We start from the raw sequence: 24741 nt of genomic DNA, 5'->3' as shown, positions 1-24741 counted from the left end.
GTTTAATTACACTGATGTTACATTATTAGAGGATCATTCAGGTCCAGACTGCTAAGGAAACACAGTTGTGCCATTTCTGGTTTCCTCTCTAAACTCTGTTGTTTCAGTTTCTTTCTTTTTCTTTTTCTTTTAAAATCAGGTTTTGAGCCATGAAACATGAAAACCTTTGAGACAGATCCTTTTCCTGATATAGAGATATTATCTCTGTCTGTCATGGTGTTTGCTGTTCCTGTGCTAGTTTTGAATATTGGGTCTTTTTCCTCCAGTTTCTATTTTACTTCTTGTGTGTTTTTCTGTCCCTCGTCTTCCTTACTCTGTTAATGTTTTAGTTTTCTTTTTTAAGCCCTAGCCTGACATCTTGTTGACATCTGATCTCCTTGTTAGTTCTCTCATTTATGTTTTGTATTTTACTTCCTGCTTTGTGGTCGTAACCATCCTCACCTGTATTGATTATGTTCATGAAGCTCTAATCAGCCCTCTTTGCATAAATATTCTAGTCTTCCCTTGCCCTTTGTCAGGACAATCAGTTTAACAGGACAATCAATTTACAGTTCAATGTGTTCGTGCACCTCGTGTAAAGAATTGATGTGAAGCTTTCGTTATGAAAGAAACAACAAAGGGGTTGGAGGCAGCACGGGAAAAGTCCCACTGGGGTTTAAAATGTGTTGCATATCAATAATTTTGACTTTCATTTTCTTTTTTCATTAAATTTTCATTTTCTAAAACTATTTGCTTACTTTTAGCAGAAGGAATTCATGATTTGGGTTGATAGAAATCTTTTCACTATACCAGGTGCGACCAGTCAGCAGGGAACTTCCTCTGTGTTCTTAACTGAAATGTCTTAACACTCAAAGTCATAGGTCACAAAAAAAAATAAAGAAGCAACACAAAAGTTTGACTCCAGCTCTGTGATCATGTCAAACCTTTATTCCCTTTAATGCTGAAACTAAAGCATGCTTGCACAAAATAACCTCACAGAAAAACCAGAAAATAACACAGCCGTGAAGGGAGGACAAGCGTTCACAGAATCATAGAAAAAATAGTACAAACGCTAAAACACAGCAAAAGCCAAGATGAGTTACAATCCTCGGTGAAACATCCGCACGTGGTACAATATCCGTCAACTAAACATAGTGCAGGTGTCATGAAGTATTTACATTAAATGCAACTGTACACACGTCATGTTAGAGGAAAATAGAGATGTGTGTGGACTTAACCTGTTAGCCCAGAGGAAACGAAACGGGACTCGTAACGTTTACTGAGTTTGGATATCTGATTGAACAGTGACTATAATGCTACTGCATGCTGAGCTGGCAGAGAGCTGTTAGGGAACAAGAATTCTGCACAAGAGCAGACAGATTAAAGAGCTCGTCTACAAACGGCTTCAAAAAGTCAAGGCGGGCATTGGCAGTTCATTAAAATAATTAATTTCTGCTCGATTAGAAACATAAAATGAATTCTGGCCTCTTCAGCCAACCAGTACAAGTGATGTTAACTTTAAGGCTCTTTATTGGCCTTTTCCGGGCGTTGGGCAGAGTTTGGGTTCATCTGATGTTGTCACGTGACTTTTGTTTTCAGCCTGTCTGGATTGAGCACTCTCCTTACACTCTGTGTGTACTTTTTCATTTTGTTACCACACAAACATTCAGCTTTGTTCCCAGTCAGGAAAATCTTCCTTAATAAAAATGCAATAAAAAACAAAACAAGAAAAACTTCAGGACATGATTGCAATATAAATTTAAAGCATAAGGCTAACAATAGTCACTATTTTTCTTCTGGTCCACAGATCAGATAACATAGTTGAAATGTTTTCATATTTTCTCAGTAAAAGTTCCTAAATTGAACTGAAACCCACAGTGAGCGCTCCCCACAAACTAAACTTAAACATCTGCAAGCTTCTTTCTGCCAAGTCCAGATGAAGACAGAGGTCTGGCTATTTTTAGAATAAGATATGTTGAATATAAGAAAGAAAAATAATAGCAAATATTAAAGTAAATCAACACCCTGCACCTTAATCAAAGCATGACTTTTGTTTTGCAGATGATTTAAAGAAAGCTTCAAAATGGAATAAATAAATTCAGGTGTGCACACCTGGTAATTTCAGTGTGTGTGTCAGCATATATTCATAACTTTGTGGGGACCAAAATCCTGGACCCCACAAATTTGAAGGCATTTTTGAGACTCAAAATGTGGTTTTAGTGCCAGGGTTACAATTGAGTTATGGTTAGGTTTAGGGTAAGGGGCTAGCGAAAGCATTGTTAATTAGATGTCCCCACAAGATATGAAAACCCAATGTGTGTGTGTGTGTGTGTGTGCTGTCCTCTCTGGGCAGTCATGCTTGATATGAACATTTTAAGGCAATTCTGCAATAAAAACTGTCAGTCCTGTAGGATTAACATGTTATTTGATATTTTAATAAAATCCCCTGAATAATTTCAGGTGCAATAATCTTCTTTTGTCATTCAGTGCTCTATATTTAACCATCTTTGGCTCTGTGCTGGGTGCGAGCAAAAGTACAACAATAGTTTTTTCCACCCTTAGGCTGAAGCCAGTCCAGTGACTGATGGGATAACTGAGCTATGCCCCCGCACGGACCTGCCAAAAAGGCCTCGGCTCTTCTTTCACAGTCTCAAGGGAATTGTTTCTGAGTGCTGAAGAGTGCATTCTTCTGCCACTCTGGGCAAAAGAAAAAAGAAACAGGGGTTAAGGGGTACAATACGTGACTACAACAATACATTCTGCAGTGTTGAATGCTGTTGGCTCCATGTAGGCAGTGGAAGTCCAGTTAGCCAACAGTTGATGAGTGGAGGTCCAATGAGTCTGAATACCAAAAAAGACCTCAGATAGGTCCCTATGTTCATCCTCTATGGTTTTCCCTCCCAGTAAGTTGATTATGTGGTTAACCAGACACAGGAAGACATACAGTCATTTACAAAATAAATAGTATACGACACAATAAAGACTGCTCAAAGCAATGGAACAGAGTAGCACACATACTTGTTTTTTTACCAAAAAAAGGCTTCTATTGGAACAGGAAGGTGCTTTTTCCCCACTTTGACAGAATTCATGAAATTTTATGGTGGTGACAAATGACCACCATAAAACTGTTTGACTGATTGCAACACCAAGAATGCTCCAGTGCTAATTGTGTAAATGGGAGTTAAAGTGCTGCAGGGTCAAAGAAAGGTCTACTACTACGATGTCTCTCTTTATCACACACAAGTTATATTTTTCTAAATGTAACAGTGAACTTTTCAGACAATCTAACTACTAACTGAGCTTCTTACAGCTTTAAATACTGATACAATGCTACTACTTCATATATATATATATATTTAACACACGATCTAATGTGCAGAGTGTATGTTTCTATTAGATTTGATTGATAAAATAAAGAAAAAAGATTACGTTTGATTGTTTGGTGGCAAACTGGATAACATTTTATGTGCAAGTCATTAACCTTCTCATCAGCCACAACCCAGTCACCAAGCAGAATATTTTATTTCTGTTCTTTTTAAATTGTCTTCCCAGACAATAATGATTCCAACTAACATCAAAAGCTATTTACACCGCTTCCAGAAAATAGGAATAAAGGAACAGGGTTAGGATAACCACCTGTGATGGTTTAGGTCTCAGGGGCCTTAAAACATGGGAATTATTGTTTTTCAATTTGGTAGGAATTAAAAATGAAAGCGAGTTTATCCACCGGATTTGAAAGCGCAGTTATAATTTTGGTCTAACAGCAATGACGAATTACATTTTCAACATTTCAACATTTTTATTTTAATAAAATATTGTATAAACTGCAACCAGGTTTAAATTTCAATGCAGTCTGGCATACCTAGACTGACGATGTTGTCCATGATACAAACACAGTCAAGCAATGAATATCACACTTGATTTACTGAGAGGAAACTAGTTCAGCCTTGATGAAACGTGAACATCTTTGCTAATGACTAAATGTTCTTCATAGACTAAATGATCACTGCATGGTGGCTGCATGTGTGCCATGGAGTTTCATTTTATATCTCTTTATTACACAGAGGAATTTTTATCCGGATCTAAAGTCTAAGGAAGGGCAGGAAGTGGTGACTTTCATGGCCTTACAAATTAAACCATATGTAAAAATGCTGCTTTACCTGTGTAGAAGGTGATGAAACAACATTAATATGAAACTGATATTGACTTTTTTACATTTTGAGAAATAAGTGTAGATTATTTTGCTAACTCGGTTGATTCTCTTAAGAAGAAAAATGATACTGATGATTAAATTCATGGATCAGTTCAGCCAAATTACGAGAACAAAAATATCCTCTGTCACTGCTCCTGTTCCCTCTCGTTTTTCATGCTGATAGATTTAAATCTCCTCTGCTTTAGATATTTGTCAAGAAAGAAGAAGAAAGAACTAGGATGGAATTCCTCTTGCACTTCCAGGACCGCTGAGTAACCTACAGACTTGGCTGTCATCAGGTTTCCCTTAGAAATATGTTCCTTCTAAAAGGAGGTCTGCAAAATACTTGTAGTAATTTGAATATCTAATATGAAAAGACACACTGATGCTGAGTTTTATTGTCTAAACCACAACATGGGCAGACTTAGCATTTTTATGTGATCTGGGTAAACTTATCCATAAGTCCTTCAGGCTATAATATTGTCATATTAGCAGCTGCATTACCTTAAAAAACTATTACAAAATTCTGAATAAGAGCAGATATTTGAACAAGAGTAAGAAAACGAATCTCCAAATTTGAATAGTAAAGAATTTACCACTATGATTGCTAAACTCTGGCTGACATGCACAAGAAAGCTTCAACAGCTTCTGGCTTAACTTTATCTTTTATCCACTAAACCACCAAACATGTGGGAAATATTACAATAATTATATATGAGCACGACATTTTCAAAAATGGAGTCTGAAAATCAAAATATGTGTTGATATACTCAAGCATTCCATCAATAGACATACCAAGTTTTGTTCATGATAATAATATTTTTAATAAATGTAAATATGTTAAATGAATATTTGAAAACACCTTGATCAATCGGCCTGGAGATTATATTCTGTTCAATTCTCTTTTTGTGTGTGTCCATCCTATTTCTGCCCTTTTGGTCATCAGAACTTAAAGCATGTATATAAAGCATAAAGTATGTACAGTTGCAGTGACCCTCTGAGGACCTTACAAAGGCACGAATAAAATCAACCATCCAGACAGATTTTCACAATAAAAATAAGGCACATAGAATAGATAGATCTATATTTACAGAGGGTATGGCTCCACACACACGTGCACAAATGGACAGTTTTAATAAACATCACAGTATTAAAAAGATGCCAAACCTAAGAGTCTATTTTTTCTTCAATAACGTCCTTTTTTCATTTTTTTTTTCCTTTCCTCACCCCTCTGATCACTCCCCCTTGCTCCTAGTTTCGTCTTACAGTCTGGCAGCCAAGTCGGCCAATTCTGGTAATTTGATATGATACAGTAGAATCACATCAGCGTCACTGACCACCCTGTAGCTTCTCTTATCATTCCTATTCAGAATAATTTGTGTTGATTAACTTAATTCTGATGAGTTCACAGGCTGCCGTTTAAGCATATTTCATAAAAAAGCATATTTCTTGAAAAGCAAGGACTTTTGTACAAAGGAATTTAATCACGTTATTGCATACTCTGTACTGAGGAAAAATATCCAATCAAATTAGAGTACACTCTGACAAACCGGCCTGCTCCTTGTAAATTTAACTTAAATGAAAACATATCAATTTTTTGCAGATTGTTGAATTAATTGTACAAAAAACTATGTGCTCCTACAGCAAAACAAACAATTCACATGATGACACACGGTTTAACAAAGTTTTCAGGGACATCTCTGAGGCTGAGACAGAACGCTTCTAAACAGTTTGTGTGGGTGTTGGGCTTGTACAGTGTTACGGGGCTATCTCAATGAATATCAGAAGAATAAAAAAATAAAAAAACACTCTCTGACTAAGGCTTTTAGAGCTCTGTGCTGCTTGGACGAGCTCTACAATTCAAAGCTTCTCAAACCGTTGAGGCTCTGAGAGTTTTTGAAACACAGGGAATGTCGAATGCTGGAGATTTCTGGAACGTGCAAAAGTCTCTGAGCACTGACTCAGGCTTCATTGAGTTTATAATCATGTTCTGTAATTCAACTCAGTCAGCCGCTACAACCTTTCTCTTGGAATGAGGGTGTCACACAACTTTAGAATACTTGGATACGTTTCAAAACATCGAATTTTGCAAAAGGCTCTCACAAAGTTCTGGAACATTAGGAAGATATCCAACAGACTGAACGGTTGAAGGCTGAAATCCAGAAATGTTAGAAGTACTTCCAGAACACAGGTTCAATAATGTTCAGCGGCATGTACAGAATAATGACTCATGTTCCAGTGCTGTGCTTCATGTATGAACCTTTAACAGAAGCCTTTCAGTGAAGCTGTGAACAGGATGTTATGAAGTTTCTAGAACAATGTGGGCAGGTCAAGAACATATTCTAATGGGGGGCAGCAGAAGTGCTGAGGGCAATCTAAAACCTGGTGCAGTGGGTGCAGGTGTCAGGCATGATGATGTTCTTGCAGAAGTTGTCAGAGTGTGTGGAACAGTAACCTTTCACCTTGTCAATCATCTGGCTGACAGGAAGGATGGAGGACGAGGAGGAAGAGGAGTTGGGCTCCACTTCTGAGGAGGAACAGGATGAGGAGATGCACTTTGGATTGGTCTGTTTGGAGTAGCATTTAGCTACAGGGATCAAAAACACAGAGGGAAAGCAGGTGTTATGACCTAATTATGGATTAACATCAGTTATTATCAGTTATTAGAAGGAAATCTGATTACATTGACACTGTCACTCACGGTGAAAATGTCAAATTAAACATGTTAGCACTTGTTATTTAACCTTCACTTATTAGTATTACTTCTAGTCAAAAGCTTTACAAACAGGATAAATTAATAAGGTGTGTATTATGATCTGGTTGATAATTTAACTCATGTCATTGCTCATTGCTTGTTTCTGATGATATGGTAAAACCAACCATTCAGACTGCACTGGTATCATGGTGAACCCTGTAAAATATAAAAACTATATAGACTAAACTATATGGATTGAAATAAACTCAAAGGCAGAGGATGAAGAATGCTCTGAACACAGGGTAGAAAGGAAAGGAAGAGAAGACAAAGATCAAGAATGATAATTTGTTAATTAACTGTGGACAGACCACTTTCTGGGTAATGAAATTATAAAGAGTACAATCAGTCTCACTGCGATCACCATAATCAGCACAGAGATAGTGTTGTTATTTGGCATTTCCTAAACCCAGAACCTGACATAAACCTCACCAAGTACTTTTAAGCTTAAATCATAGCAAAAAGCAAATGAAAATCGAAACCACAGATAAGCAAAGTGCAAAAACTGAACCCTCCAGCACGCTGCGCTCTCCTGGTTGGCAGTATTTTGACTTTTAAAAACACTGCCACTGCTCTCTCCATATGCAGACTTTGTTATTCAAGGGCCTAGTGGCCGAGAGCACCAGTGCCATAAGACAAAATTTGAACTTTAATGACTTCTAGTAGTAACCAAAAGAATGAGATTATGAAAGAAGTGGCCACACCATGGCCAGGGGTTGAGGAAATTAAGATGGAGCTAGAAAATGGGGCTGGTGCTATTCATGCTGACAGGAGCCAGCAGTGCCATAGAACGCTATAGAATTTGTTGAATAGGTTGAGAGAACAGGAACCGCCCAAGAGCAACAGCAAATCACAGCTGACATGAGAGTTTAAAACATTGCGCTAAAATACATAAATACTAAGTTATTTAAGACCTTCAAGACTTTACCCTGTCCGCTGTTTCACCCCGCACCACATCATCCAGGCCAACACGGTTAGCGCCTGCAGAGTCCACTTAGAGTCCTCTGGGCTGCACAAAGACCTGGTGCTAACTTTGATTTTGCAGTTACGTTTACATTGTACCACTTTTCATTTATCTTCTGCCTTTAGCCTTTTGCAGTCACAAGTACTCAGCCCACAGACATTTAATACTGTACTTCTTGCAGCACTCATACTATGCAATATTAAAAATGCGATCTGAAAAAACTTGGAAAGCTTGAAGAAATGTAGAAACTTAGCAGTTGTTTAAACCTTAAAATATACAAGAAGAATTCCTTAGTCCATGAAAAAATGAAGGATTTACATAAGTACAGCATATTTTAAATCAACTTACCAAGAAAGTAAAACACAGCAATGTGAGTGAGGTCAAAATGTCCAGGAGAAACACAACGTATTTTTCTACAGTCATGTGCAATAATATCTGACCCTACCCGTGAAAACAATCCATGTACCACAATTACGATCGCTCTGAGCCAAAAGTATCTACCTTCAGCATGATATTTGTGAAAACAATATCTCTTATTTGTCTTTAGACTGTTTTGGAATTCATAAAATAACATAAAATATGTTAAGTCAAACATGTTCTTGTTCAGGCATGACAGTTACATGAAAGTTATTCACAGTCTAATTTAAACACTGCTCAGAACAGCTGAAGGTTGTCCTACACAGAGTGACAAGTAGGACTGCAAGAGTAAGGTATAACAGGTCTACGGTACAAGGATGGTGATATGAACACTGGCCAGACTTAAGCCAGAACCAACTCTGTTTATTCATCAGGAACTGAAAGAAATGCCAGAGTACAGCTCCCTCGTAGAACACGTAGGTAGCGCCAACCACTGAATAACCTGAGATCTTTGCTGCTTTATTTAACCATGAGTGAAATTCACAAGATTAACAATCTTTTTTGTGCTTCTCTCAGCAGAGTTTGGATGGGAAAACATATTCGATAAGTTCTGATCATCTCACAGTGCTATGATGAACTCAACTTAGGGCAGATTATTTATCTGTCTTGCCAAATGTTGTCTGGTTTTTGTCTGGTTTTCTGTTTTGTTTTTCTCCATCTTTCATTTCTTATTTGCTCAAAAAACCCTGCTTTTTCAAGGATTTTATGAGCCAGCAGAAAATATAACCGGGATACTCTGGGTCATATCACCCGGGGTCGAAATTTCATGTTGCACTAGATGCTGAGATCGTAACTCAAAATGTGTGCATACGATATGCAGAAATAGAACGGTGACAGTATGCGGTATATAATTTTGACCTAACCGCTGTTATCAGCGGTTTAGCTGAAGATGTGTTTAAATCATAGGTGATGGGACTAGTATAAAAAGATGTGCTGTACATTACACATGTCATCTTCACCTTTTTTCACTCACTGCTTTATGTGTTTACACACTTCTCTGCATTTAATTATTAGTTATTATTTATCTTCCACAGGGTGTCTCTGTCTTCCTCACCTGCCACCAATCATGGCGGATAACTTGGTTCTGCCAGAGGTTATATTCGTGTAAAAAGGGAGTTCTTCCTTACCACTATTGCCAAGTGGTTGCTCATACGAGGTCATCAAAACTGCATAATTTGGATAAAACTATCGGCCACTACAGGTATGAACGATGAAAATAAGTATACTTCTACATAAACTCAAAACATGTGATAGTTAGCAGTTGGAGGATGTAAAGGAGTACAGAGTAACTGATATTTCATATTTTCATATTTTCAAAAACTAATTTATTTCTAAAGTAAAATAGACCGATTAACAGACAGACTTTTGTGGGCCTGCACCCACAAAACCATTTGGGTGAAAAGACTGCTTAGTCAGAAGGCGGAGCTTTAATGAGAGAAGATGGCTAGAATGGGTGAGAGAAAGTAGAATTGTTGAGATGTTTCAGGCATCTGACCAGGAAGCCTCCTGGTCAATTGCTTTATAAAGTAAAAACTTTCCTTTTAGGTAAAGCTTCCAATGAAGGCTGGGTCATCCCTTAATTATGGATTGTTTAGTTATGGACAGGCCTGAACCATCCGTTAGTTATGGGGCCTTCCCATTTTTCTCTTGCAAAGCGTTTGTGTTTGTGGCCTCTCTGTGCTCCTCTTTCTCCTCAGGCTCCAGATCAGGCGCAGCAGATGGTTGCCCGATTCTGGTTCTGCCAGAGGCCTTTACCAGTTTAATGGGGGTTCTTCCTCCTCACCACTATGTCCTTGCTCACAGGAGTCTGAATGCTATGGTTCTTTTGCTAACATTGTAGGGTCTTTACCTCCATAATATAAAGCACTTTGAAACTAGAACAATATAAATAAAACTGAATCAAAGGTTTCCCAGACATAACAAGCTGAGAAGAGTCGCTGGGGTCGACCCTCACTGGAGGGATTTCACATCTTGTCTGACCTGAGATTGTCTCACGATCCTACAGGGGGAAACTTGGAGGAAACAATGCTGGGGACAACGACGACTGGAATGTACTTTTAAGTCTGCTACCAGATAATCTACTGACTCCAAACAAGAAGGAAGATGAAAAAAAAATGGACACAAGAGGAAAAATGAAATATGAAAGTGTTAATATGCTTTGTCAGTTACCCTGAATTTAAGAACCAACCCTCTTATAAACTAACCCACAGCTACCAGCAACAATGCAAAAGCTCCAGAAATGTCACAAGTCCCAGATGTTGATGGGATTTTGTGTAGGGTGACCAACCGTCCTCTTTTCCCCGGACATGTCCTCTTTTCACGTTCTGTCCGGGGCGTTCGGGGGGATTTTCGAGATTGATAAAAATTTCCGGGTTTTCCTATATTCTGACAGAGGACCATTGTGTGTGACGTCATCCCCAAACTGCTGCTTTGTGAGCGCTTGTTCTTCAGGTAAGAAGTTATGACCTGCAGTCTATCTGGGTCAGATATAAACCAAGTTTAGGTGGAGTTTATTTTCGTTGTGCTGACTTTTTACAGTCAGTTACAATAACTCGTACTGCGTACTATCTAGCATGACGGAGTTTCTATACAGCTGGGTGGGTGCTATGATGTTACTGATAGTGAACTTTATTGATAAGGTTAGTTATTAGAGTTGCCAACCGTCCCGTAAACAACGGAATCGTCCCGTATTCAGAGAAAATATTATGCGTTTCATATTGAGCTGAAAAGGACCGCAGTTTGTCCCGGACTTCAGCGAGAATGGAAAAAGACACAAGAGAATCATCAGAGCTGAACAGATGATGGAGAAACTGGGTTACCTTTTTCGTGACATGAATGAGTTGAAGGGAAGTTATGAGCTGTTTCTGAGAGACAAATAACACCAGGATCCTTTTCTATGTAGCTGAAAGCTGGTAACTGTGCAGGGGCGGGTCTAGCACAGCCTTGCCAGGGGGGCAGGTAGGGCATTAACAGGGAAAGGGGGCACAAAGAAATACTTTTCTTTCTTATTCTCATTTAAAATATCTAGCTTTTAATAAATAATTATCTGAATCTTACAACCAAAGTTTTCATCTGATGTAAAATGTATAGAAATCATACATATACCAACAAGACAGTGTACACCACTGTCACAACAGCGTTTGTTTTCATTCAAAGGCTTTATGGTTTTTCCTATAATACCTGGTGGGCCGGTCTCTAGTCAAAATGCCGGGGCCGATTTTATGTTTCTTTAAGCAAGTTCTTCATCACTGAGCCAAGTGTCCTCTTTTTTGGAAATCAAAATATGGTCACCATAATTTTGTGAACTGCATGTTTGTTTTAGGTTAGCATTAGGGCTAACCGGGGAACAAGCTAAACATCAAAATTAGAACGAACTGAGAAGAATAGAAGTCCAAACACTAGTCTCAGTGCTCTTAATGTGAGAATGTCTGGAAAATGTTCATTCATTTACAAAAAGTGTCTTCATCAAACCTTCAGGGGTTTCCTTTTGTTCCTCATTCAGTCCAGGAAGACTTCTTAGAAGTTAATGATGCTCCGGGGCTCTTTACAGGTGTGGCAGTTTGAGACAATAATTTTGTCTACTTGTTAAAAATGTCATCCTGAATTCTGGATTTATGGTATAGATATACCAGCAGTCTTCACAGTTTTACATTTTATGGAACATTCTTGTGGACAATGGGCCAAAGCAATTGACTTAAATGTGTGCACTTTGAGCCAAATCAAACACATGCATATGTCTGTGCGCTGACCTCCTGGTCTGATATTGTAAAGCAGGAAATATGTGAGATTGCATCTAAATCACGCTGTTCAAACAAAGAAGCTCCTTCTCTATCGTTGCCTGATTAAACAAAGAATGGATTGATTGATTGTGTTGTCTTACTACGCATTCGGAGATTATTCCCAACATCTCTTCCAACTGTTGTCCTTTTGCAACACAAAAAGCTTCAGGGTCAAGAAATGATTTCCTGCTGGCGTGGACTGCAGTCATGACTTCCTTTCACTATGCATTATGACAGCGCTGATTATGCCCCTGGCCTCGCACGGTCATGTTGCAGCTGGTCCCATGCATTCATTTTGACTTTTAAAATGCCCCATGATGTCACACTGGGATGTTTTGTTTTCTTGCTGCATCTCCTCTGACACATGGACAACATTTTTAAGGGGAATACCGTTTTATTTTTTTTAATCCCTCAATTGTACACCAGAGTACACTTTAAGACAGAGACAGAAACTGAGAGGGGTGTTAGGGCTGAGATGGTGTCATAGAAAAGGCGTTTGGGAATAGCAGGTCGGTCCCTGGTCATGATCTGCCTGCTCTGTGATGGAGAGATGCTCCGACCTCAAACATCTGGAAATGATACAAGGATAGACTGACACCGGTGCAGACACTGAGGAACTGTGAAGCAACCTCGTAGGAAAGACAAAGAGAGAATTCCTCCTTCAGCGCAGATGACTTAATAACACGCTGTCCATTTCCACCGCAGGCTATGATCTGAATGAGAATGCTTATGGGACGTCATCCTCCTCTAAGGTACAAATAAAAACGCATTATTTTCAGTACATGCTTTTATGTTATAGTAAAGTCATTGGACAAACCAGTCTGTTTCTGCAGGCCTAAAGCATTCCACACAATAAAGCTGCGCTGATAAATGGTATGTGCCACAGATGATCTGACAGTATCACATGTTAAAGTTTACACTTATACAGTCGAACCCACACAGATTTTATCGTCCGGTCTTTCCTGCAGCACGAGGGCGCAGCAGGCTGTTAAGTTTAAATGTCGCTCCAGGTCACGTGTAAAGGCAACAGTCCTGTGTGTGGTTGTGGTAGCACCGTTCACCCCCTGCTTCTGCTGCCTCCAAGTGGCAAAGCAAACGAATAAAAAAGCTAATGCAGCTCATCATGTAGCGCTGTGGACGCAGCTTTTTGTTTGAGTCTTTAAAGACTAAATAATCCACAGGGAAAATGTATTTATGTAAGCTTTGACTCAAACCAGGAGAGTTGAACTGTTTTAATTGATTTTCTTTGACTGACATTCTTGAGCACGTGTGACAGAAGGTGTCTGACCTCTTGCTGTGAGGACTATACTATGAGACTCCAGATTAACTTTACTGAGGTCAGTCACTGAATCTCTTTCTTCTTTGAATTCTGTTTAAAACACACTTTCTCAAATCATCATTTGCCTGATTTCCTTAACTGTGTTTTTACCTTATCCATCAACCCTGGTGTCCAAATGACACACTTGCAAATAAAAATGGCTCCTAACAAGAGAATATTTCAGGGTTTCACTTTTTTGGACAAAGCTTGAAGAAATTAACCAGACAACAACCAGATCACTTGGCAATGATTCTGCTTCTACTTAGACTCTGCCCTGAGCTCTGTTAGTGCTTAGAAGTAAAAGACAGAGCGAGATACTGGAACGACATGCTCAGCCGACACTGTGCAGCAAATCAGGCCTCATCTAGAGAGATGACGACAAGCAGCAACAAAGCTCTGATCTGAAGGCAAACGGCAAATGTCTTCATGTGTATTCGAGTGTCAGTAGGACTCAGACATCACATACTGTCTTTGCTGATTACACCTCACGATGTGGCTCAGGCAACACTGGAGACAGTACAAAGTAAAAATGAGCAAGCTGGACATGACCATGTGAACAGTTTTGTGGTGTCCGGCCAGGATTTGTGTGTTTTCTTACACTATTAGTTTGGCCAAACGCTGACACAAAACCAGTCAATATCACCGCCCTGTCTGACAATCTGAAACTGGCACAATCAGCAACTTCTTTAAATCACTTCATAAAGATTATTTTTCGATAAGGTTTTGAGTAAAATCTTTATTTTGTTGTGGTGTCCAACACATTTTATGTTTTCATCTGCACTCCATTATCTTTTTATTGGCCTCCATTTTCCTTCCTCACTTTAGAACTTTTTGTTCTTTACTGCAAATACTGTTAAAGAAGTGATCGTTGACTAAGAACTGACTCAAACTGTAACCCCTTACTCTGTCAGCATGTCAGTGCTTGATAACAAAGGTGTAATCCAGCTTCACCTGAGAAAGTACCCTTAAAGAGAACCTCAGGAAGGGCAACGGGTCAAAGAAGCTGATACTGACACATAAAAATCATACATAAAAATTTTAAAAATAGACAATCAGTGAAAAGTCCTCGAACTATGCGAGATCTGCAGTTCTTCAGTGGCTTGGACCTGGCTGAGACATTCTGACAATTCCTGTACACAACACTGCCAATAAAATGAAAAAGACGGTGGTTGGAAAGTATTTTCTGTTTTGCTTGGAAGTGAACCAGGTGTTGCATCCAAAGCTGTCCATGATTCGCCCGACGTGCTCATCTGAGTTTTAATCTCTGGACCACGTCTCTGCTCATGACCACCGTATCCCGACTTTGTGGACTCACACGGAGCAGGCAGGATACAGTGGAGTTTTCCTATCAGTCAAATCTGCCTGGAAACAGTAACAGATGCTTCACAAGCACCTCGGTTAATGGAGGATGTATGTATCATTCAGTAGTTCCATATGTTAGGTCTGGCTGAGCTACACAGCGATATCAGTAAGGCTATGAGGAAAGACGGGCTTTCAATTTGGCCTTCACAAGATACCAGGCTGCCTACCTGGAAAAAGGAAAAGCAGAAAAAAGCAGCCTTCAAAGTGAATACTGGGCTTTAGTGCAGCAGGCAAAGGATGACGTGTCTGAGCTCTGATCTTAGTTCCAACTTGACAATAGATTTCAGATACAGGGTGACATAAGGTTACACATCAACCCACATTAAATCTGCCAAAATGGCTAAAAAACCCTTTTAATCAACATTCCAGTAAAATTAGTCTCAAACGCCCATCTGAGGTGAACCCAAAATCAACCAAGAGCTGTTCAGATGTCTGCAGATAAATACTTTTACACAGGTTTTTAAAAATGGGAACGGAAAAGCAAAAAAGGTCATTTGGACCCTCAAAAGACAAGGATATCTAACACAGAGTGTTTTTTCTTTCCTTCTTGAAACTAAACTTTGTGCATATAAAAGAGTCAAAGCCAGCATCATTAAGATGCAAACTTCTGGATGAGCACAGCTGCGGAACACACTGAACATGTTCCCATTTACATCCTTTACACTTTATGCAGCTTATCAATAACATGCCAGTCACTGCATCAGTAATCAATGAGGACCAAACTCACTTCAGTGATTCTCTAAATCCCACTGCCTGCACTCTCACTACATGACAAAAGACATCTTCCTTCAGCATAGATGCTCATTACTTTTGGCTAAAGTAAGCATGCACTAGCTAGCATAACTCCTGGAGTTATTAAGGAGAAAACACAAACTTTTGTTGGGATGGTATTGGTTCCTCACAGGTAGAGCTGGGCGATAGAACGATAACGATATGTATTGCGAAATAACTTTTTCTCGATAGAAAAATGTAACTATTGCGATAGGCCTCATCTCTCTTGTCCTCTTAAAAGAAAAAAAAGAACAGCCAATCCAAATTAAGTAGCGCAGAGCCGAACCAATCACAGCCGCAGCGTCACGTCACGTGACTTGTTACGTACAGCACAAGTGCCAAGGCGCACATGTGCATTTGTTTGGGAAGCAGCCAGCCGGGCTGCCCAGGTAATGGAGGAAATGAGTGCGCCGACTAGAGAAAAATCAACCGAGAGCGTGAGCGAAGGTTACCGAAGAAAAAACAGATGATGGTTCCAATGCCGGAGAGATTGTCGAACGGAAGGGCCACAGAAGTTCCGTAGTGTGAAGGTATTTCGGCTATTTCAAGTCTGACAAAAAACAGAGTAGCGCACTGTAAATTGTGCCGAAAGCAAGTCTGGAAATACAATAAAGCGGTGCATGTTCAATCTCTGACTGAAAGCGCTAATTCGTCATTCGGCTTTGTCAGACTAAAGTAACTGTTAAAACTGTTTGAAAAGCTAAGCTATACAACAAGGAGAGATTGAGAATTTCCTTTTAGTTCTCGGTTTATTTGATATTGACAAAAGTTAGTCAATTTTGTCTGTTCTTCAGTAAAACAAACTAAGATTTATTTTTAGAATTAAAATTTTGTTTCTAAGTGGAATTGACAATTTAGTAGTCTGTTTTGTTTTTTCTGTTTTGAAACTTAAACGCTTTAGCGGCTGCCTTTTGTGTAGTTTGCAATATTTGCCTTTATTTATCTGAAACTGAAGTCTCATGTTCCTTAAGTACATCTACCCTGTTGAACTTATTATGGGAAATAAATATTTAAATCAAAACAAGCTGCTGATTATTTCACATTTTACTTGTGAGCAACGGCACATTTAAATCTTACAAATATAGTTATTTGGCTTATATCGTGATATATATCGTTATCGCCTGAAATGAAAAAAACATATCGTGATATGAAAAAATCTTATATCGCCCAGCTCTACTCACAGGCTTTGAGGGTTTGTTTGTAGACTTGGGACTGACGTCTTGCTGTTGGTTGGTTTTGATTTCATCAAGTGAGTCACAATTAGAGAATCGTAGTGAATATATACAGTCAAGCCCATAATTATTCATACCCCTGTCAAATTTTGACTTAAAGCTACTTTTATGCAACCAGCAAGTGTTTTTTGACCGGAAATGACACAGGCGTATCCCAAAAGATAATAAGACAATGTACAAGAGGCATTATTGTGGAAAAACCCCCCCCCATTTCTCAGCTTTTATTTACATTTGAGCAAAACGTGTCATGTCCAGAATTATTCATACTCTTCACAAACTGTCACAGTCTCTGGGAAAATCCAAAGTTCTATATCATTCCAAATAGTCCAAGCTTTAGAATGCTTCTAAAGCATTCTAATTGCTCTAATTAATTGGGAACAGCTGTTTTAATCAACTCAACAGGTGAAAAACAGCAGCTCTCTGCAGTTGGTTTGTGGACAGTCATGGCTAAGACAAAGGAGCTCAGTGAGGACCTGTGGCTACGCATTGTGGCTGCTCACAAGTCAGGAAAGGGCTACAAGGCCATATCTAAATGTTTTCAAGTTCCAGTGGCTACAGTGCGAACTTCTGGTCTTCTTTGTTATGGTCAGATGAAACAAAAATTGAATTGTTTTGTCACAATAATGTTTCCTTCATTTGGCGTAAAAAAGGAGAAGCCTTCAACTCAAAGAACACCATCCCCACTGTCAAACATGGTGGTGGGAACCTAATGCTTTGGGGGTGTTTTTCAGCCAATGGACCAGGGAACCTAATCACAGTAAATGGCACCATGAGAAAAGAGCAATACATGAAGATTCTCAACAACAACATCAGGGAGTCTGCAGAGAAACTTGGCCTTGGGCACCAGTGGATAATGACCAAAAACACGCAGCAAAAGTGGTGAAGAAATGGTTAGCAGACAAAAACATTAACGTTTTGCAGTGGCCCAGCCAGAGTCCTGACTTGAATCCAACTGAGAATCTGTGGAGGGAGCTAAAGATCAGGGTGATGGCAAGAAGACCCTCCAACCTGAAAGATTTGGAGCTCACTGCTAAAGATGAGTGGGCAAAAATGCCTGTGGAGACATGCAAAAAGCTGGTCTGCAATTATAGGAATTGTTTGATTGCTGTAATAGTCAATAAAGGCTTATCTATTGATTACTGAGAAGGGTATGAATAATTCTGGACATAAAACGTTTTGCTCAAATGTAAATAAAAGTTGAGAAATTTTTTTTTTTTCCACAATGATGCCTCTTGTACATCGTCTTATTGTCTTTTGGGAAACACCTGTGTCATTTCTGCTCAGCCAAACTGTTGGTTCACTGTGTTTTTCAGGTACTGTAAAGGAGAGACTGTGAAATATATTTCAGGGGGTCCACAAACCCACAGGTTTGATGGCTTTAAACTTTGAAACACTGTCACTCCAAATGATTTCATCCTCTGTCGTGACAAATGTCTAATAACCGTTTTTTCTCTTAGTAGAAGATAATAAAATACTGACTCCAGCACAGCATGACGGAGTGAGATGGGGCCACTACATCTCATTACACTGTCAGCTGTGATTATATAGTCAAGCATCAAGATAAGATGGGTGTGGGAGTCATGAACCGATTATCTTGGTGGAACACCAAGCTCATTTTGGGTCTGCTTTAGTCCCACATGTTCAGTTTTGCTAATTATTCTATTTTGAAATAATGGATTTATTTGTCCTGGGTTTGGTTGGAATCCAGAACAGGGTCCAAATTTGTCACCAGTGTAGACTACTGTGCACGATGACAGTATTTTCCAGGCGGTTTCAGGGATGATCTAATCGCACAGAGATGGAATGAGACATATCGATGAAGGTCATGAATAAAAGGATCAGCAGCGTGCTGGATGGAACGTTGGACTTGGCGTTTGACTCATAGGTCTGCAGGTCGCTCATGATGCAAAGCATTGATACATGTGGTGAAGTGTGTAAGTGCATGTATGTATGACATTTCAACCACACGTGTGTGTGTGACCATCACAGAGTGAAAGAAATATCCTATTCAGAGCTGACATGTGCATCAGTTCCTGTGGGTCAAACACACCAAGACAGATAACTACGCTGACACAACTGGAGCAGCACGATCCCCAAAGTATGTGTCAGGTCTCCCGACTAAAGCGCACAACCTGCACAGGAACCACGAGGCAACAGTTAAGACAACATTCAGCATCATTCACGAGTGGATTCCCCAAAGCGTCTGCCATGAAAGATATTTGTGGACTGTCTGAAAGATGTTCCAGAAAGCACTTTACCCTGAACAACAGTAACCTTTAAAGTGGCTCCATTCACTCTTCAGCTCCTGACTACTGGGGTTTAAATCATCAGCTCTGTTCTGCACACAGAGTATGCACGAATGGTTCTGAGTTCACCGCACGAGTCAGCGGTGAACTCCATGCAGACAACGTCGTTCTCCTGCTCGCTTTAGTAAGAAAAAGTCTCAGAGCCATGCTTCAGCTTTTTAAAACATATTGGTGGCGAAAAAACTTCTTTTCATTCTTTCCATTACGGCTCTGTGTGTTCTTCAGTTCCACACGGTCCCAGCGGTCTGTGCAGAGGAGGCTGGGAACGCTGGGAATGAAAGTAAGAGTACTAATTGAGCTCAGAGTGAATGTGGCCAGTTTGAAGGAGAAAATCTGACATCACAGCTTTAGCGAAAACCTCCAAACTCCCAAAGAGACGAATCGATCTCTCCTCACCTGTTCTCTCAGCTCACCTGGAGATATGATGCAGCGGCTGAGACACTTTTACCTGTTCACCTTTACCCCTGTCAGTCGGGCTGACTCTGACTGACACAATGGCCGCACAGGGAGTACTCTGTGCTCGAGAGAAGGGGAAGTCCAGATTTCAGGACTGCCAAATCAGCCCAGAGAACAGTGACATCTATAAAGGGGTCAAAACGAACCAGATTTTTTTTTAATGTTAGTGGGAACAAAACAACCTGTTGTGAAATTTGTTACGGACAAATTACTTCTCCTGTGGTTTTAAGATTGCTTTGGGTCTTTTTGTTTCACATGGAAACCCTCACAGTAAATTACATAAAGATGGATTCCGTCCATAACACTAAAGACATCATGTACACACAGTTAAACTACAGCTGAAATTACATTAGTCATTCCTTTTGGCTGTCGCAGATCATGTGAGAGTGAAAAGTGAAGGACTGTCCAACTGAAAAGTTTCCTAATCTTCTGACTGGCAGAGGGAGGGGCGCCATAAAGGAAGCATAAAATCAAACCTGTTGAGCGTGCAGATTAGCATTTAAAGCTGCAATTGTGTAACATTAGAAAAAGGTGAACCAAGAAATTGGAAACTGAAAGCTTCCTCCTGCAAATCTCCTCTCTTTCCCCTCACTGTCCAAAGCTCCTCCCCCTCTCTCACAGGTTAGAGTCCTCTGCTTAATCCATTTCATCTTAGTATCTGTGATGGACTTTTAAATGTGCATGCAGTTATTTTCATTCTGGAAATGCAGAAACAGGCGTGGCTCGCGTGTTTTCTCAACCTCTCAGATCAGCCAGAGTCAGCTTTAAGTGCTCTCAGCCAAATCAATATTTTTTTAGGTTTTATGACTTAATGATGTCGTGGACTAACTTCGGATAAACTGAGTTTTTGACGACATCAATAACATCAAGGCTTATGGATCTATCTGAAGTGGCCAACATAAAAAGTTTATTCATGTCACCTTTAGCCTCAAATAATCTTAAATGCAATGCTAGTTGCAAACGCAATATAAGGTTACTCCAAATGGCCAATACAGCTATTATAGCTGATATGTGGCAAGCTGACAGGGGTTAGCCTAGAACTGTAAACCACAGTCAAACAATAACACTAGAAATATCTTGATGAACGAGTTGAACCTCGCTGTTTAACGTTATTGTACTCTTTGGCTCACATGAGTAAAGTCATCAGAGTCGGGCAGCCAAAACGTTACGCTGTCTGACTTCTCTTTGATTTAACAAAGACAGCCAAGGTGTTTCCATATGGCACCATCGGGCACACACTGATTTTTTTTAAATATAACCAGTATAACCAGTATAACCAGACCCCTTCCATCTACTCAAACTAACCTGGAGTTAACCTGGAATCAATAAATCATTCACTGCACCGAAGCCCATGTTAACCATCTAGGATAATGTAAATAAGTTAAAACAAACATTAGATTTTCCACTTTTAAGAGTGAAAAAACTTAATTTGTTGGTTTGAAAACTGGTAACTGTAGTTTTTGTGACTCCTCTTGTAATTTTATTACTGCAATTTCAAATATGGAGCTTGTTCTTTGGGTAAATTTTGTGTTAATTTGTGTTCCGTGGGTTCTAGTCAACTGTGATTGTTCACAGTCTGTGTCACAGCTTAAATATATAAAGAAGAAATAGCTTTAATATCCTTAGAAAACATATCAGAGTTCTGCCTGCTGGAACGTGCTTATTCTACTTCATGGATGAGTGTCAGAGCCTTCCTCAAATGGTTTGGGGATGTTATACAATTATGCCTAAAGTAATTAAACTAAACTGTAGGAAGTGTTGCACCTCTCCGATTTTGAGAGCAGATGTTTAATGTGATCACGTTTAGTAAGAGAGAGAGAGAGAGAGAGAGGTTCAATCTCTTTGGGAGCCAGTTGCATCGTGTAATGTTGGGACTCAAACAGAGTGTTTGACATCCTCAACATTTGGTGTTAATTTAATGAGCAAACACAAGAAATCACACCAGTTACTCACTCTAATATGAAACACAGCGTTAGCCTGGTGTTACTTTGCTCTTATTACAAATTCGCACAAATCCAAAATAATTAAACACATTGCAGATGTCGGCTCGGAAGCAGCCCGACACGGCGCGCTTGTTTCTGCACCCCGAGGCACCCTGAGGCCAAAATATGAATGGGTGGGTTGAGTTTGAGCTCTTGCTTATGACAGAGTGTCTCAGGGGTGGGGAACAAGGGACGCGTATGACATCATGGCGACCAAACAATCACAGCACAATCACAGTGGCTGCTTTCCCAAAATGTCTGCTAGCGAGACCTTTGAACATTTTCCTCTTTTGGATTAAAAACACCAAATTAAACATCATCTAGAATTTGGATTTCCAGATTAATTTTAGAGCAGAAGCATTTTGGGAAACCCAGATCAGATCACATGATGCTGGAAGCAGGAGCACAACCGTCTAATCGGCTTAGGCGTTACCTCCGCTGGTCCTCCATTGTTGTTACTGGCTGGAATAGCTGTCTACACAGCAAACACAGAGGCACACACATCATCATCTCGTACCAGAAGATATTACACAGGCTTTCATGGTAACAGTGACAAACCTGCAACAATCACCGAAAAAATGAACTGATCTTCAAGTGGAGTCAAGTTTGCATGCACTTGTGTTTAACTGGCACTTGAAGTCTTTCCTTCAAACCAAGTCACTAAACAACTATTATGGATCATCTCGTTCATTAAATAGTGAAAGTGATTTAAGGAAGTTCTAATTTATTCAAGAAGAAAGGTGGATTAATTACAGAGATTGTTACTGAGCAGGATGTTATAATATATAACTATGACAGAATCAAACCAGCCTTTTTGCTTCGGGGTTGTGATAAGCTACACTAACTTCCACATTAGGGGGTGATTCAAGTTCCTTTCACATTCGTATTCAGGACAGAAAACACTGGACTCTGCATGCAAACTTGTTTACTACATAGTAGTGTTGCACAGCGTATGGGGAACATTTGGTCCACATACTCATGCCTGCCATAGGCTACATGCTAACATATACAAGTGTTATTAAAGCAGTAAAGCTCTGAGGCATAGTATGTGCAGCGGTGTTTTCACAAAGAGGAATGGACTTCAGACAAGCTGTCTAAACAGGGTGGTGGTTTTCTTTTCAGACTAACTCACACTGGATGTTTCTCCTCTCTCTGCTTCCATGTCCTCTCGGTCTCACGGTCTCCTCTAAGTAATTAATGTATGAAAGCATTTGTGCTGCGAGAGCCTTTCTGAGCGGGTCTCACCTGTGTTACTATGTCGTTTGAATGGGTTGAGCGTCGCTTTAGCCTTGGAGGTCCAGTTGGCGGTGGTGGAGCCGAAGGAGCTGGAGGACAGAGACTTGCCCAGGTTGTCTGAGCTCACCTTCTTGGTGTTGTTGGTAGCTGTCTTACTCCAGTCTGCACACAAGAAACAATCAATTATCTCCAGATTTTTAGAGAAGATATCAGTTGGACAAAAATGTGTTGTAGGGTCTTTTCTTCAATGCTAATGTTCCTCAATCTTATTGAAGTCCAGTGTCAGACACAATGACTGGACCTCTCTAATAATTCTCCACATTTTTCTTCTAGAGGAACATGTACAACTTTAGATTTTGACTAAACAATTCACAGTCAACATGAACTATATCTACACTATTTCCATTTTCTGGATTTTTGCAACTGAAGTTTAATGTGCTGAGATTAAAAATGTTCAGGATGTTTGAATACCAGGCGAAATCTTGTCATTATGCATATTTAACCTTTAAACATCACGTTTCCAGCTGTTTAGAACAATTCCCAACAACACCTGTTTAAATTCAGCTGGCCTGGACAGAATGTGGACAGATGAATGAAACCATTACAAATGATTCCTTCTTTTTCCAGTTGAATAATTCTCCAATGAAAGAAACATAATCTGTGGTTTTGATAACCTATCCAACTGTTGCCAAAACAAAGAAAAGGAAAATCCTGTCCTATCAGACTGAAGAGGTCCCAACAGAACATAAAAAAGCAAGTCTAACTTTTACTTTCACAGCTTCTCAGGATGTTTTAGGCCTTTAATTTTCCGGTTTTTGGACAGACGTCTGTGAAGATCACTTTGTTCATTTTCATCTTGAACCTGAACTGAGAGAATTTGGCTTTAACACAAACATGTATCATGAACTCATTCCAACAAGTTTAAAAAGACATCATAATCTGGATTTTTATCAAATGAAAAATAAATTAAATGAGTTGTTTCTCTCCAAACATGTTTCGGCTGAAACATTCAGAGATGTTACTGTATAAGTGAATAAACAGATCTCACACACATCCATGTGAAAGAAGTGTTCACTCACTGAAAACCTTCACATGTTAAAGCGAAGCAAGGGCTAGAGCATTTGTCCTCTCTCTCCTTTCATAAAATCACTGCTGGCACTAAAGTGGAGCTCTTTGGATTTGTGAGTTCAATCATGTAAAAAGTACTTTTCAGGACATGACTGATAACAGTCAGTAAATACTGGATTTTTTGCCTGCTCTGAGGTTGTTCTTGTCATTCTTAAAGTGCTCTTGAGCATGAGGAACATCTCCTCATGTCATTGGCTGTTTTTTCACTCGTTTCCAGTCCAGTCCTTGTACCTACTTAACACTTAACATACGAATCATTCAAGCATAAAAAGGCTCCGAACTAAAGTCATGAATCAGTGTCATGGCAGACATCTGAGGAAAGAACCAGTTTTAAAAGAAGATGAACAGTATCTGCCACTGATGTCCTAAACAGGCAAACATCCAGCTCTCCAGGTTGTATTTCTGTGTATTTATGCATCTATTTTCTATTTTTCAAGCAAAACTTTATCTGTGGTTGGAGACTTCTGCACAGTAATTTTTTGGCATCAAGTGAAACTCGCTGATTTCTCTTAAATGAAATGGCACCCGGACAGCACATCCTGAGACTGAGCGCACCTGGAGGACTTCCTGGGTTTAACTTTTTTATTACCTATGAAGCTGTGGCGACTTAGCTTTTATATTTTTAATAAAACGTCCTTTTATTTTTTTTTTTCTGCTGCCGTGGGAACCTGGCAGGGGTCCGGCAGACAGATCTGAGAGGGGAGACGTGAACTAGCCTTGACCTGAAAAAGGCAGACAGACAGATGGGATACCTGAGTTGTCTGACAGCTTGAATCGGCCACAGCAGAGGTATCTCCTCCACTGCTTCTGCACGTTTTCTTTCAGGGCGCAGTGGAAAATAAATATGAAGAGGCCTAAAAAAAGACA

General features: G+C 39.6%; 1 protein-coding gene across 5 annotated transcripts in view; it reads right to left on the bottom strand.

Moving 5' to 3' along the window:
- Positions 1 to 907: 907 nt before the first annotated feature.
- Positions 908 to 24741, bottom strand: part of adgrg6 (adhesion G protein-coupled receptor G6) — a 111030-nt gene continuing 87196 nt past the window's right edge. For all 5 annotated transcript variants that reach the window (XM_025898689.1, XM_019346067.2, XM_019346068.2 and 2 more), the window contains 3 exons: positions 24627 to 24728; positions 22756 to 22908; positions 908 to 6758 (listed from right to left, as the gene is read on the bottom strand). In XM_025898689.1, coding sequence (XP_025754474.1) covers positions 6547 to 6758; positions 22756 to 22908; positions 24627 to 24728 — 467 coding nt within the window. In that variant the 3' untranslated portion in view covers positions 908 to 6546. The remainder of the gene's footprint in view (positions 6759 to 22755; positions 22909 to 24626; positions 24729 to 24741) is intronic.

The sequence above is a fragment of the Oreochromis niloticus genome, linkage group LG15, assembly GCF_001858045.2.
Source record: "Oreochromis niloticus isolate F11D_XX linkage group LG15, O_niloticus_UMD_NMBU, whole genome shotgun sequence".
NCBI lineage: Eukaryota > Metazoa > Chordata > Actinopteri > Cichliformes > Cichlidae > Oreochromis > Oreochromis niloticus.
This window is presented reverse-complemented; position numbering and strand designations above follow the sequence as displayed.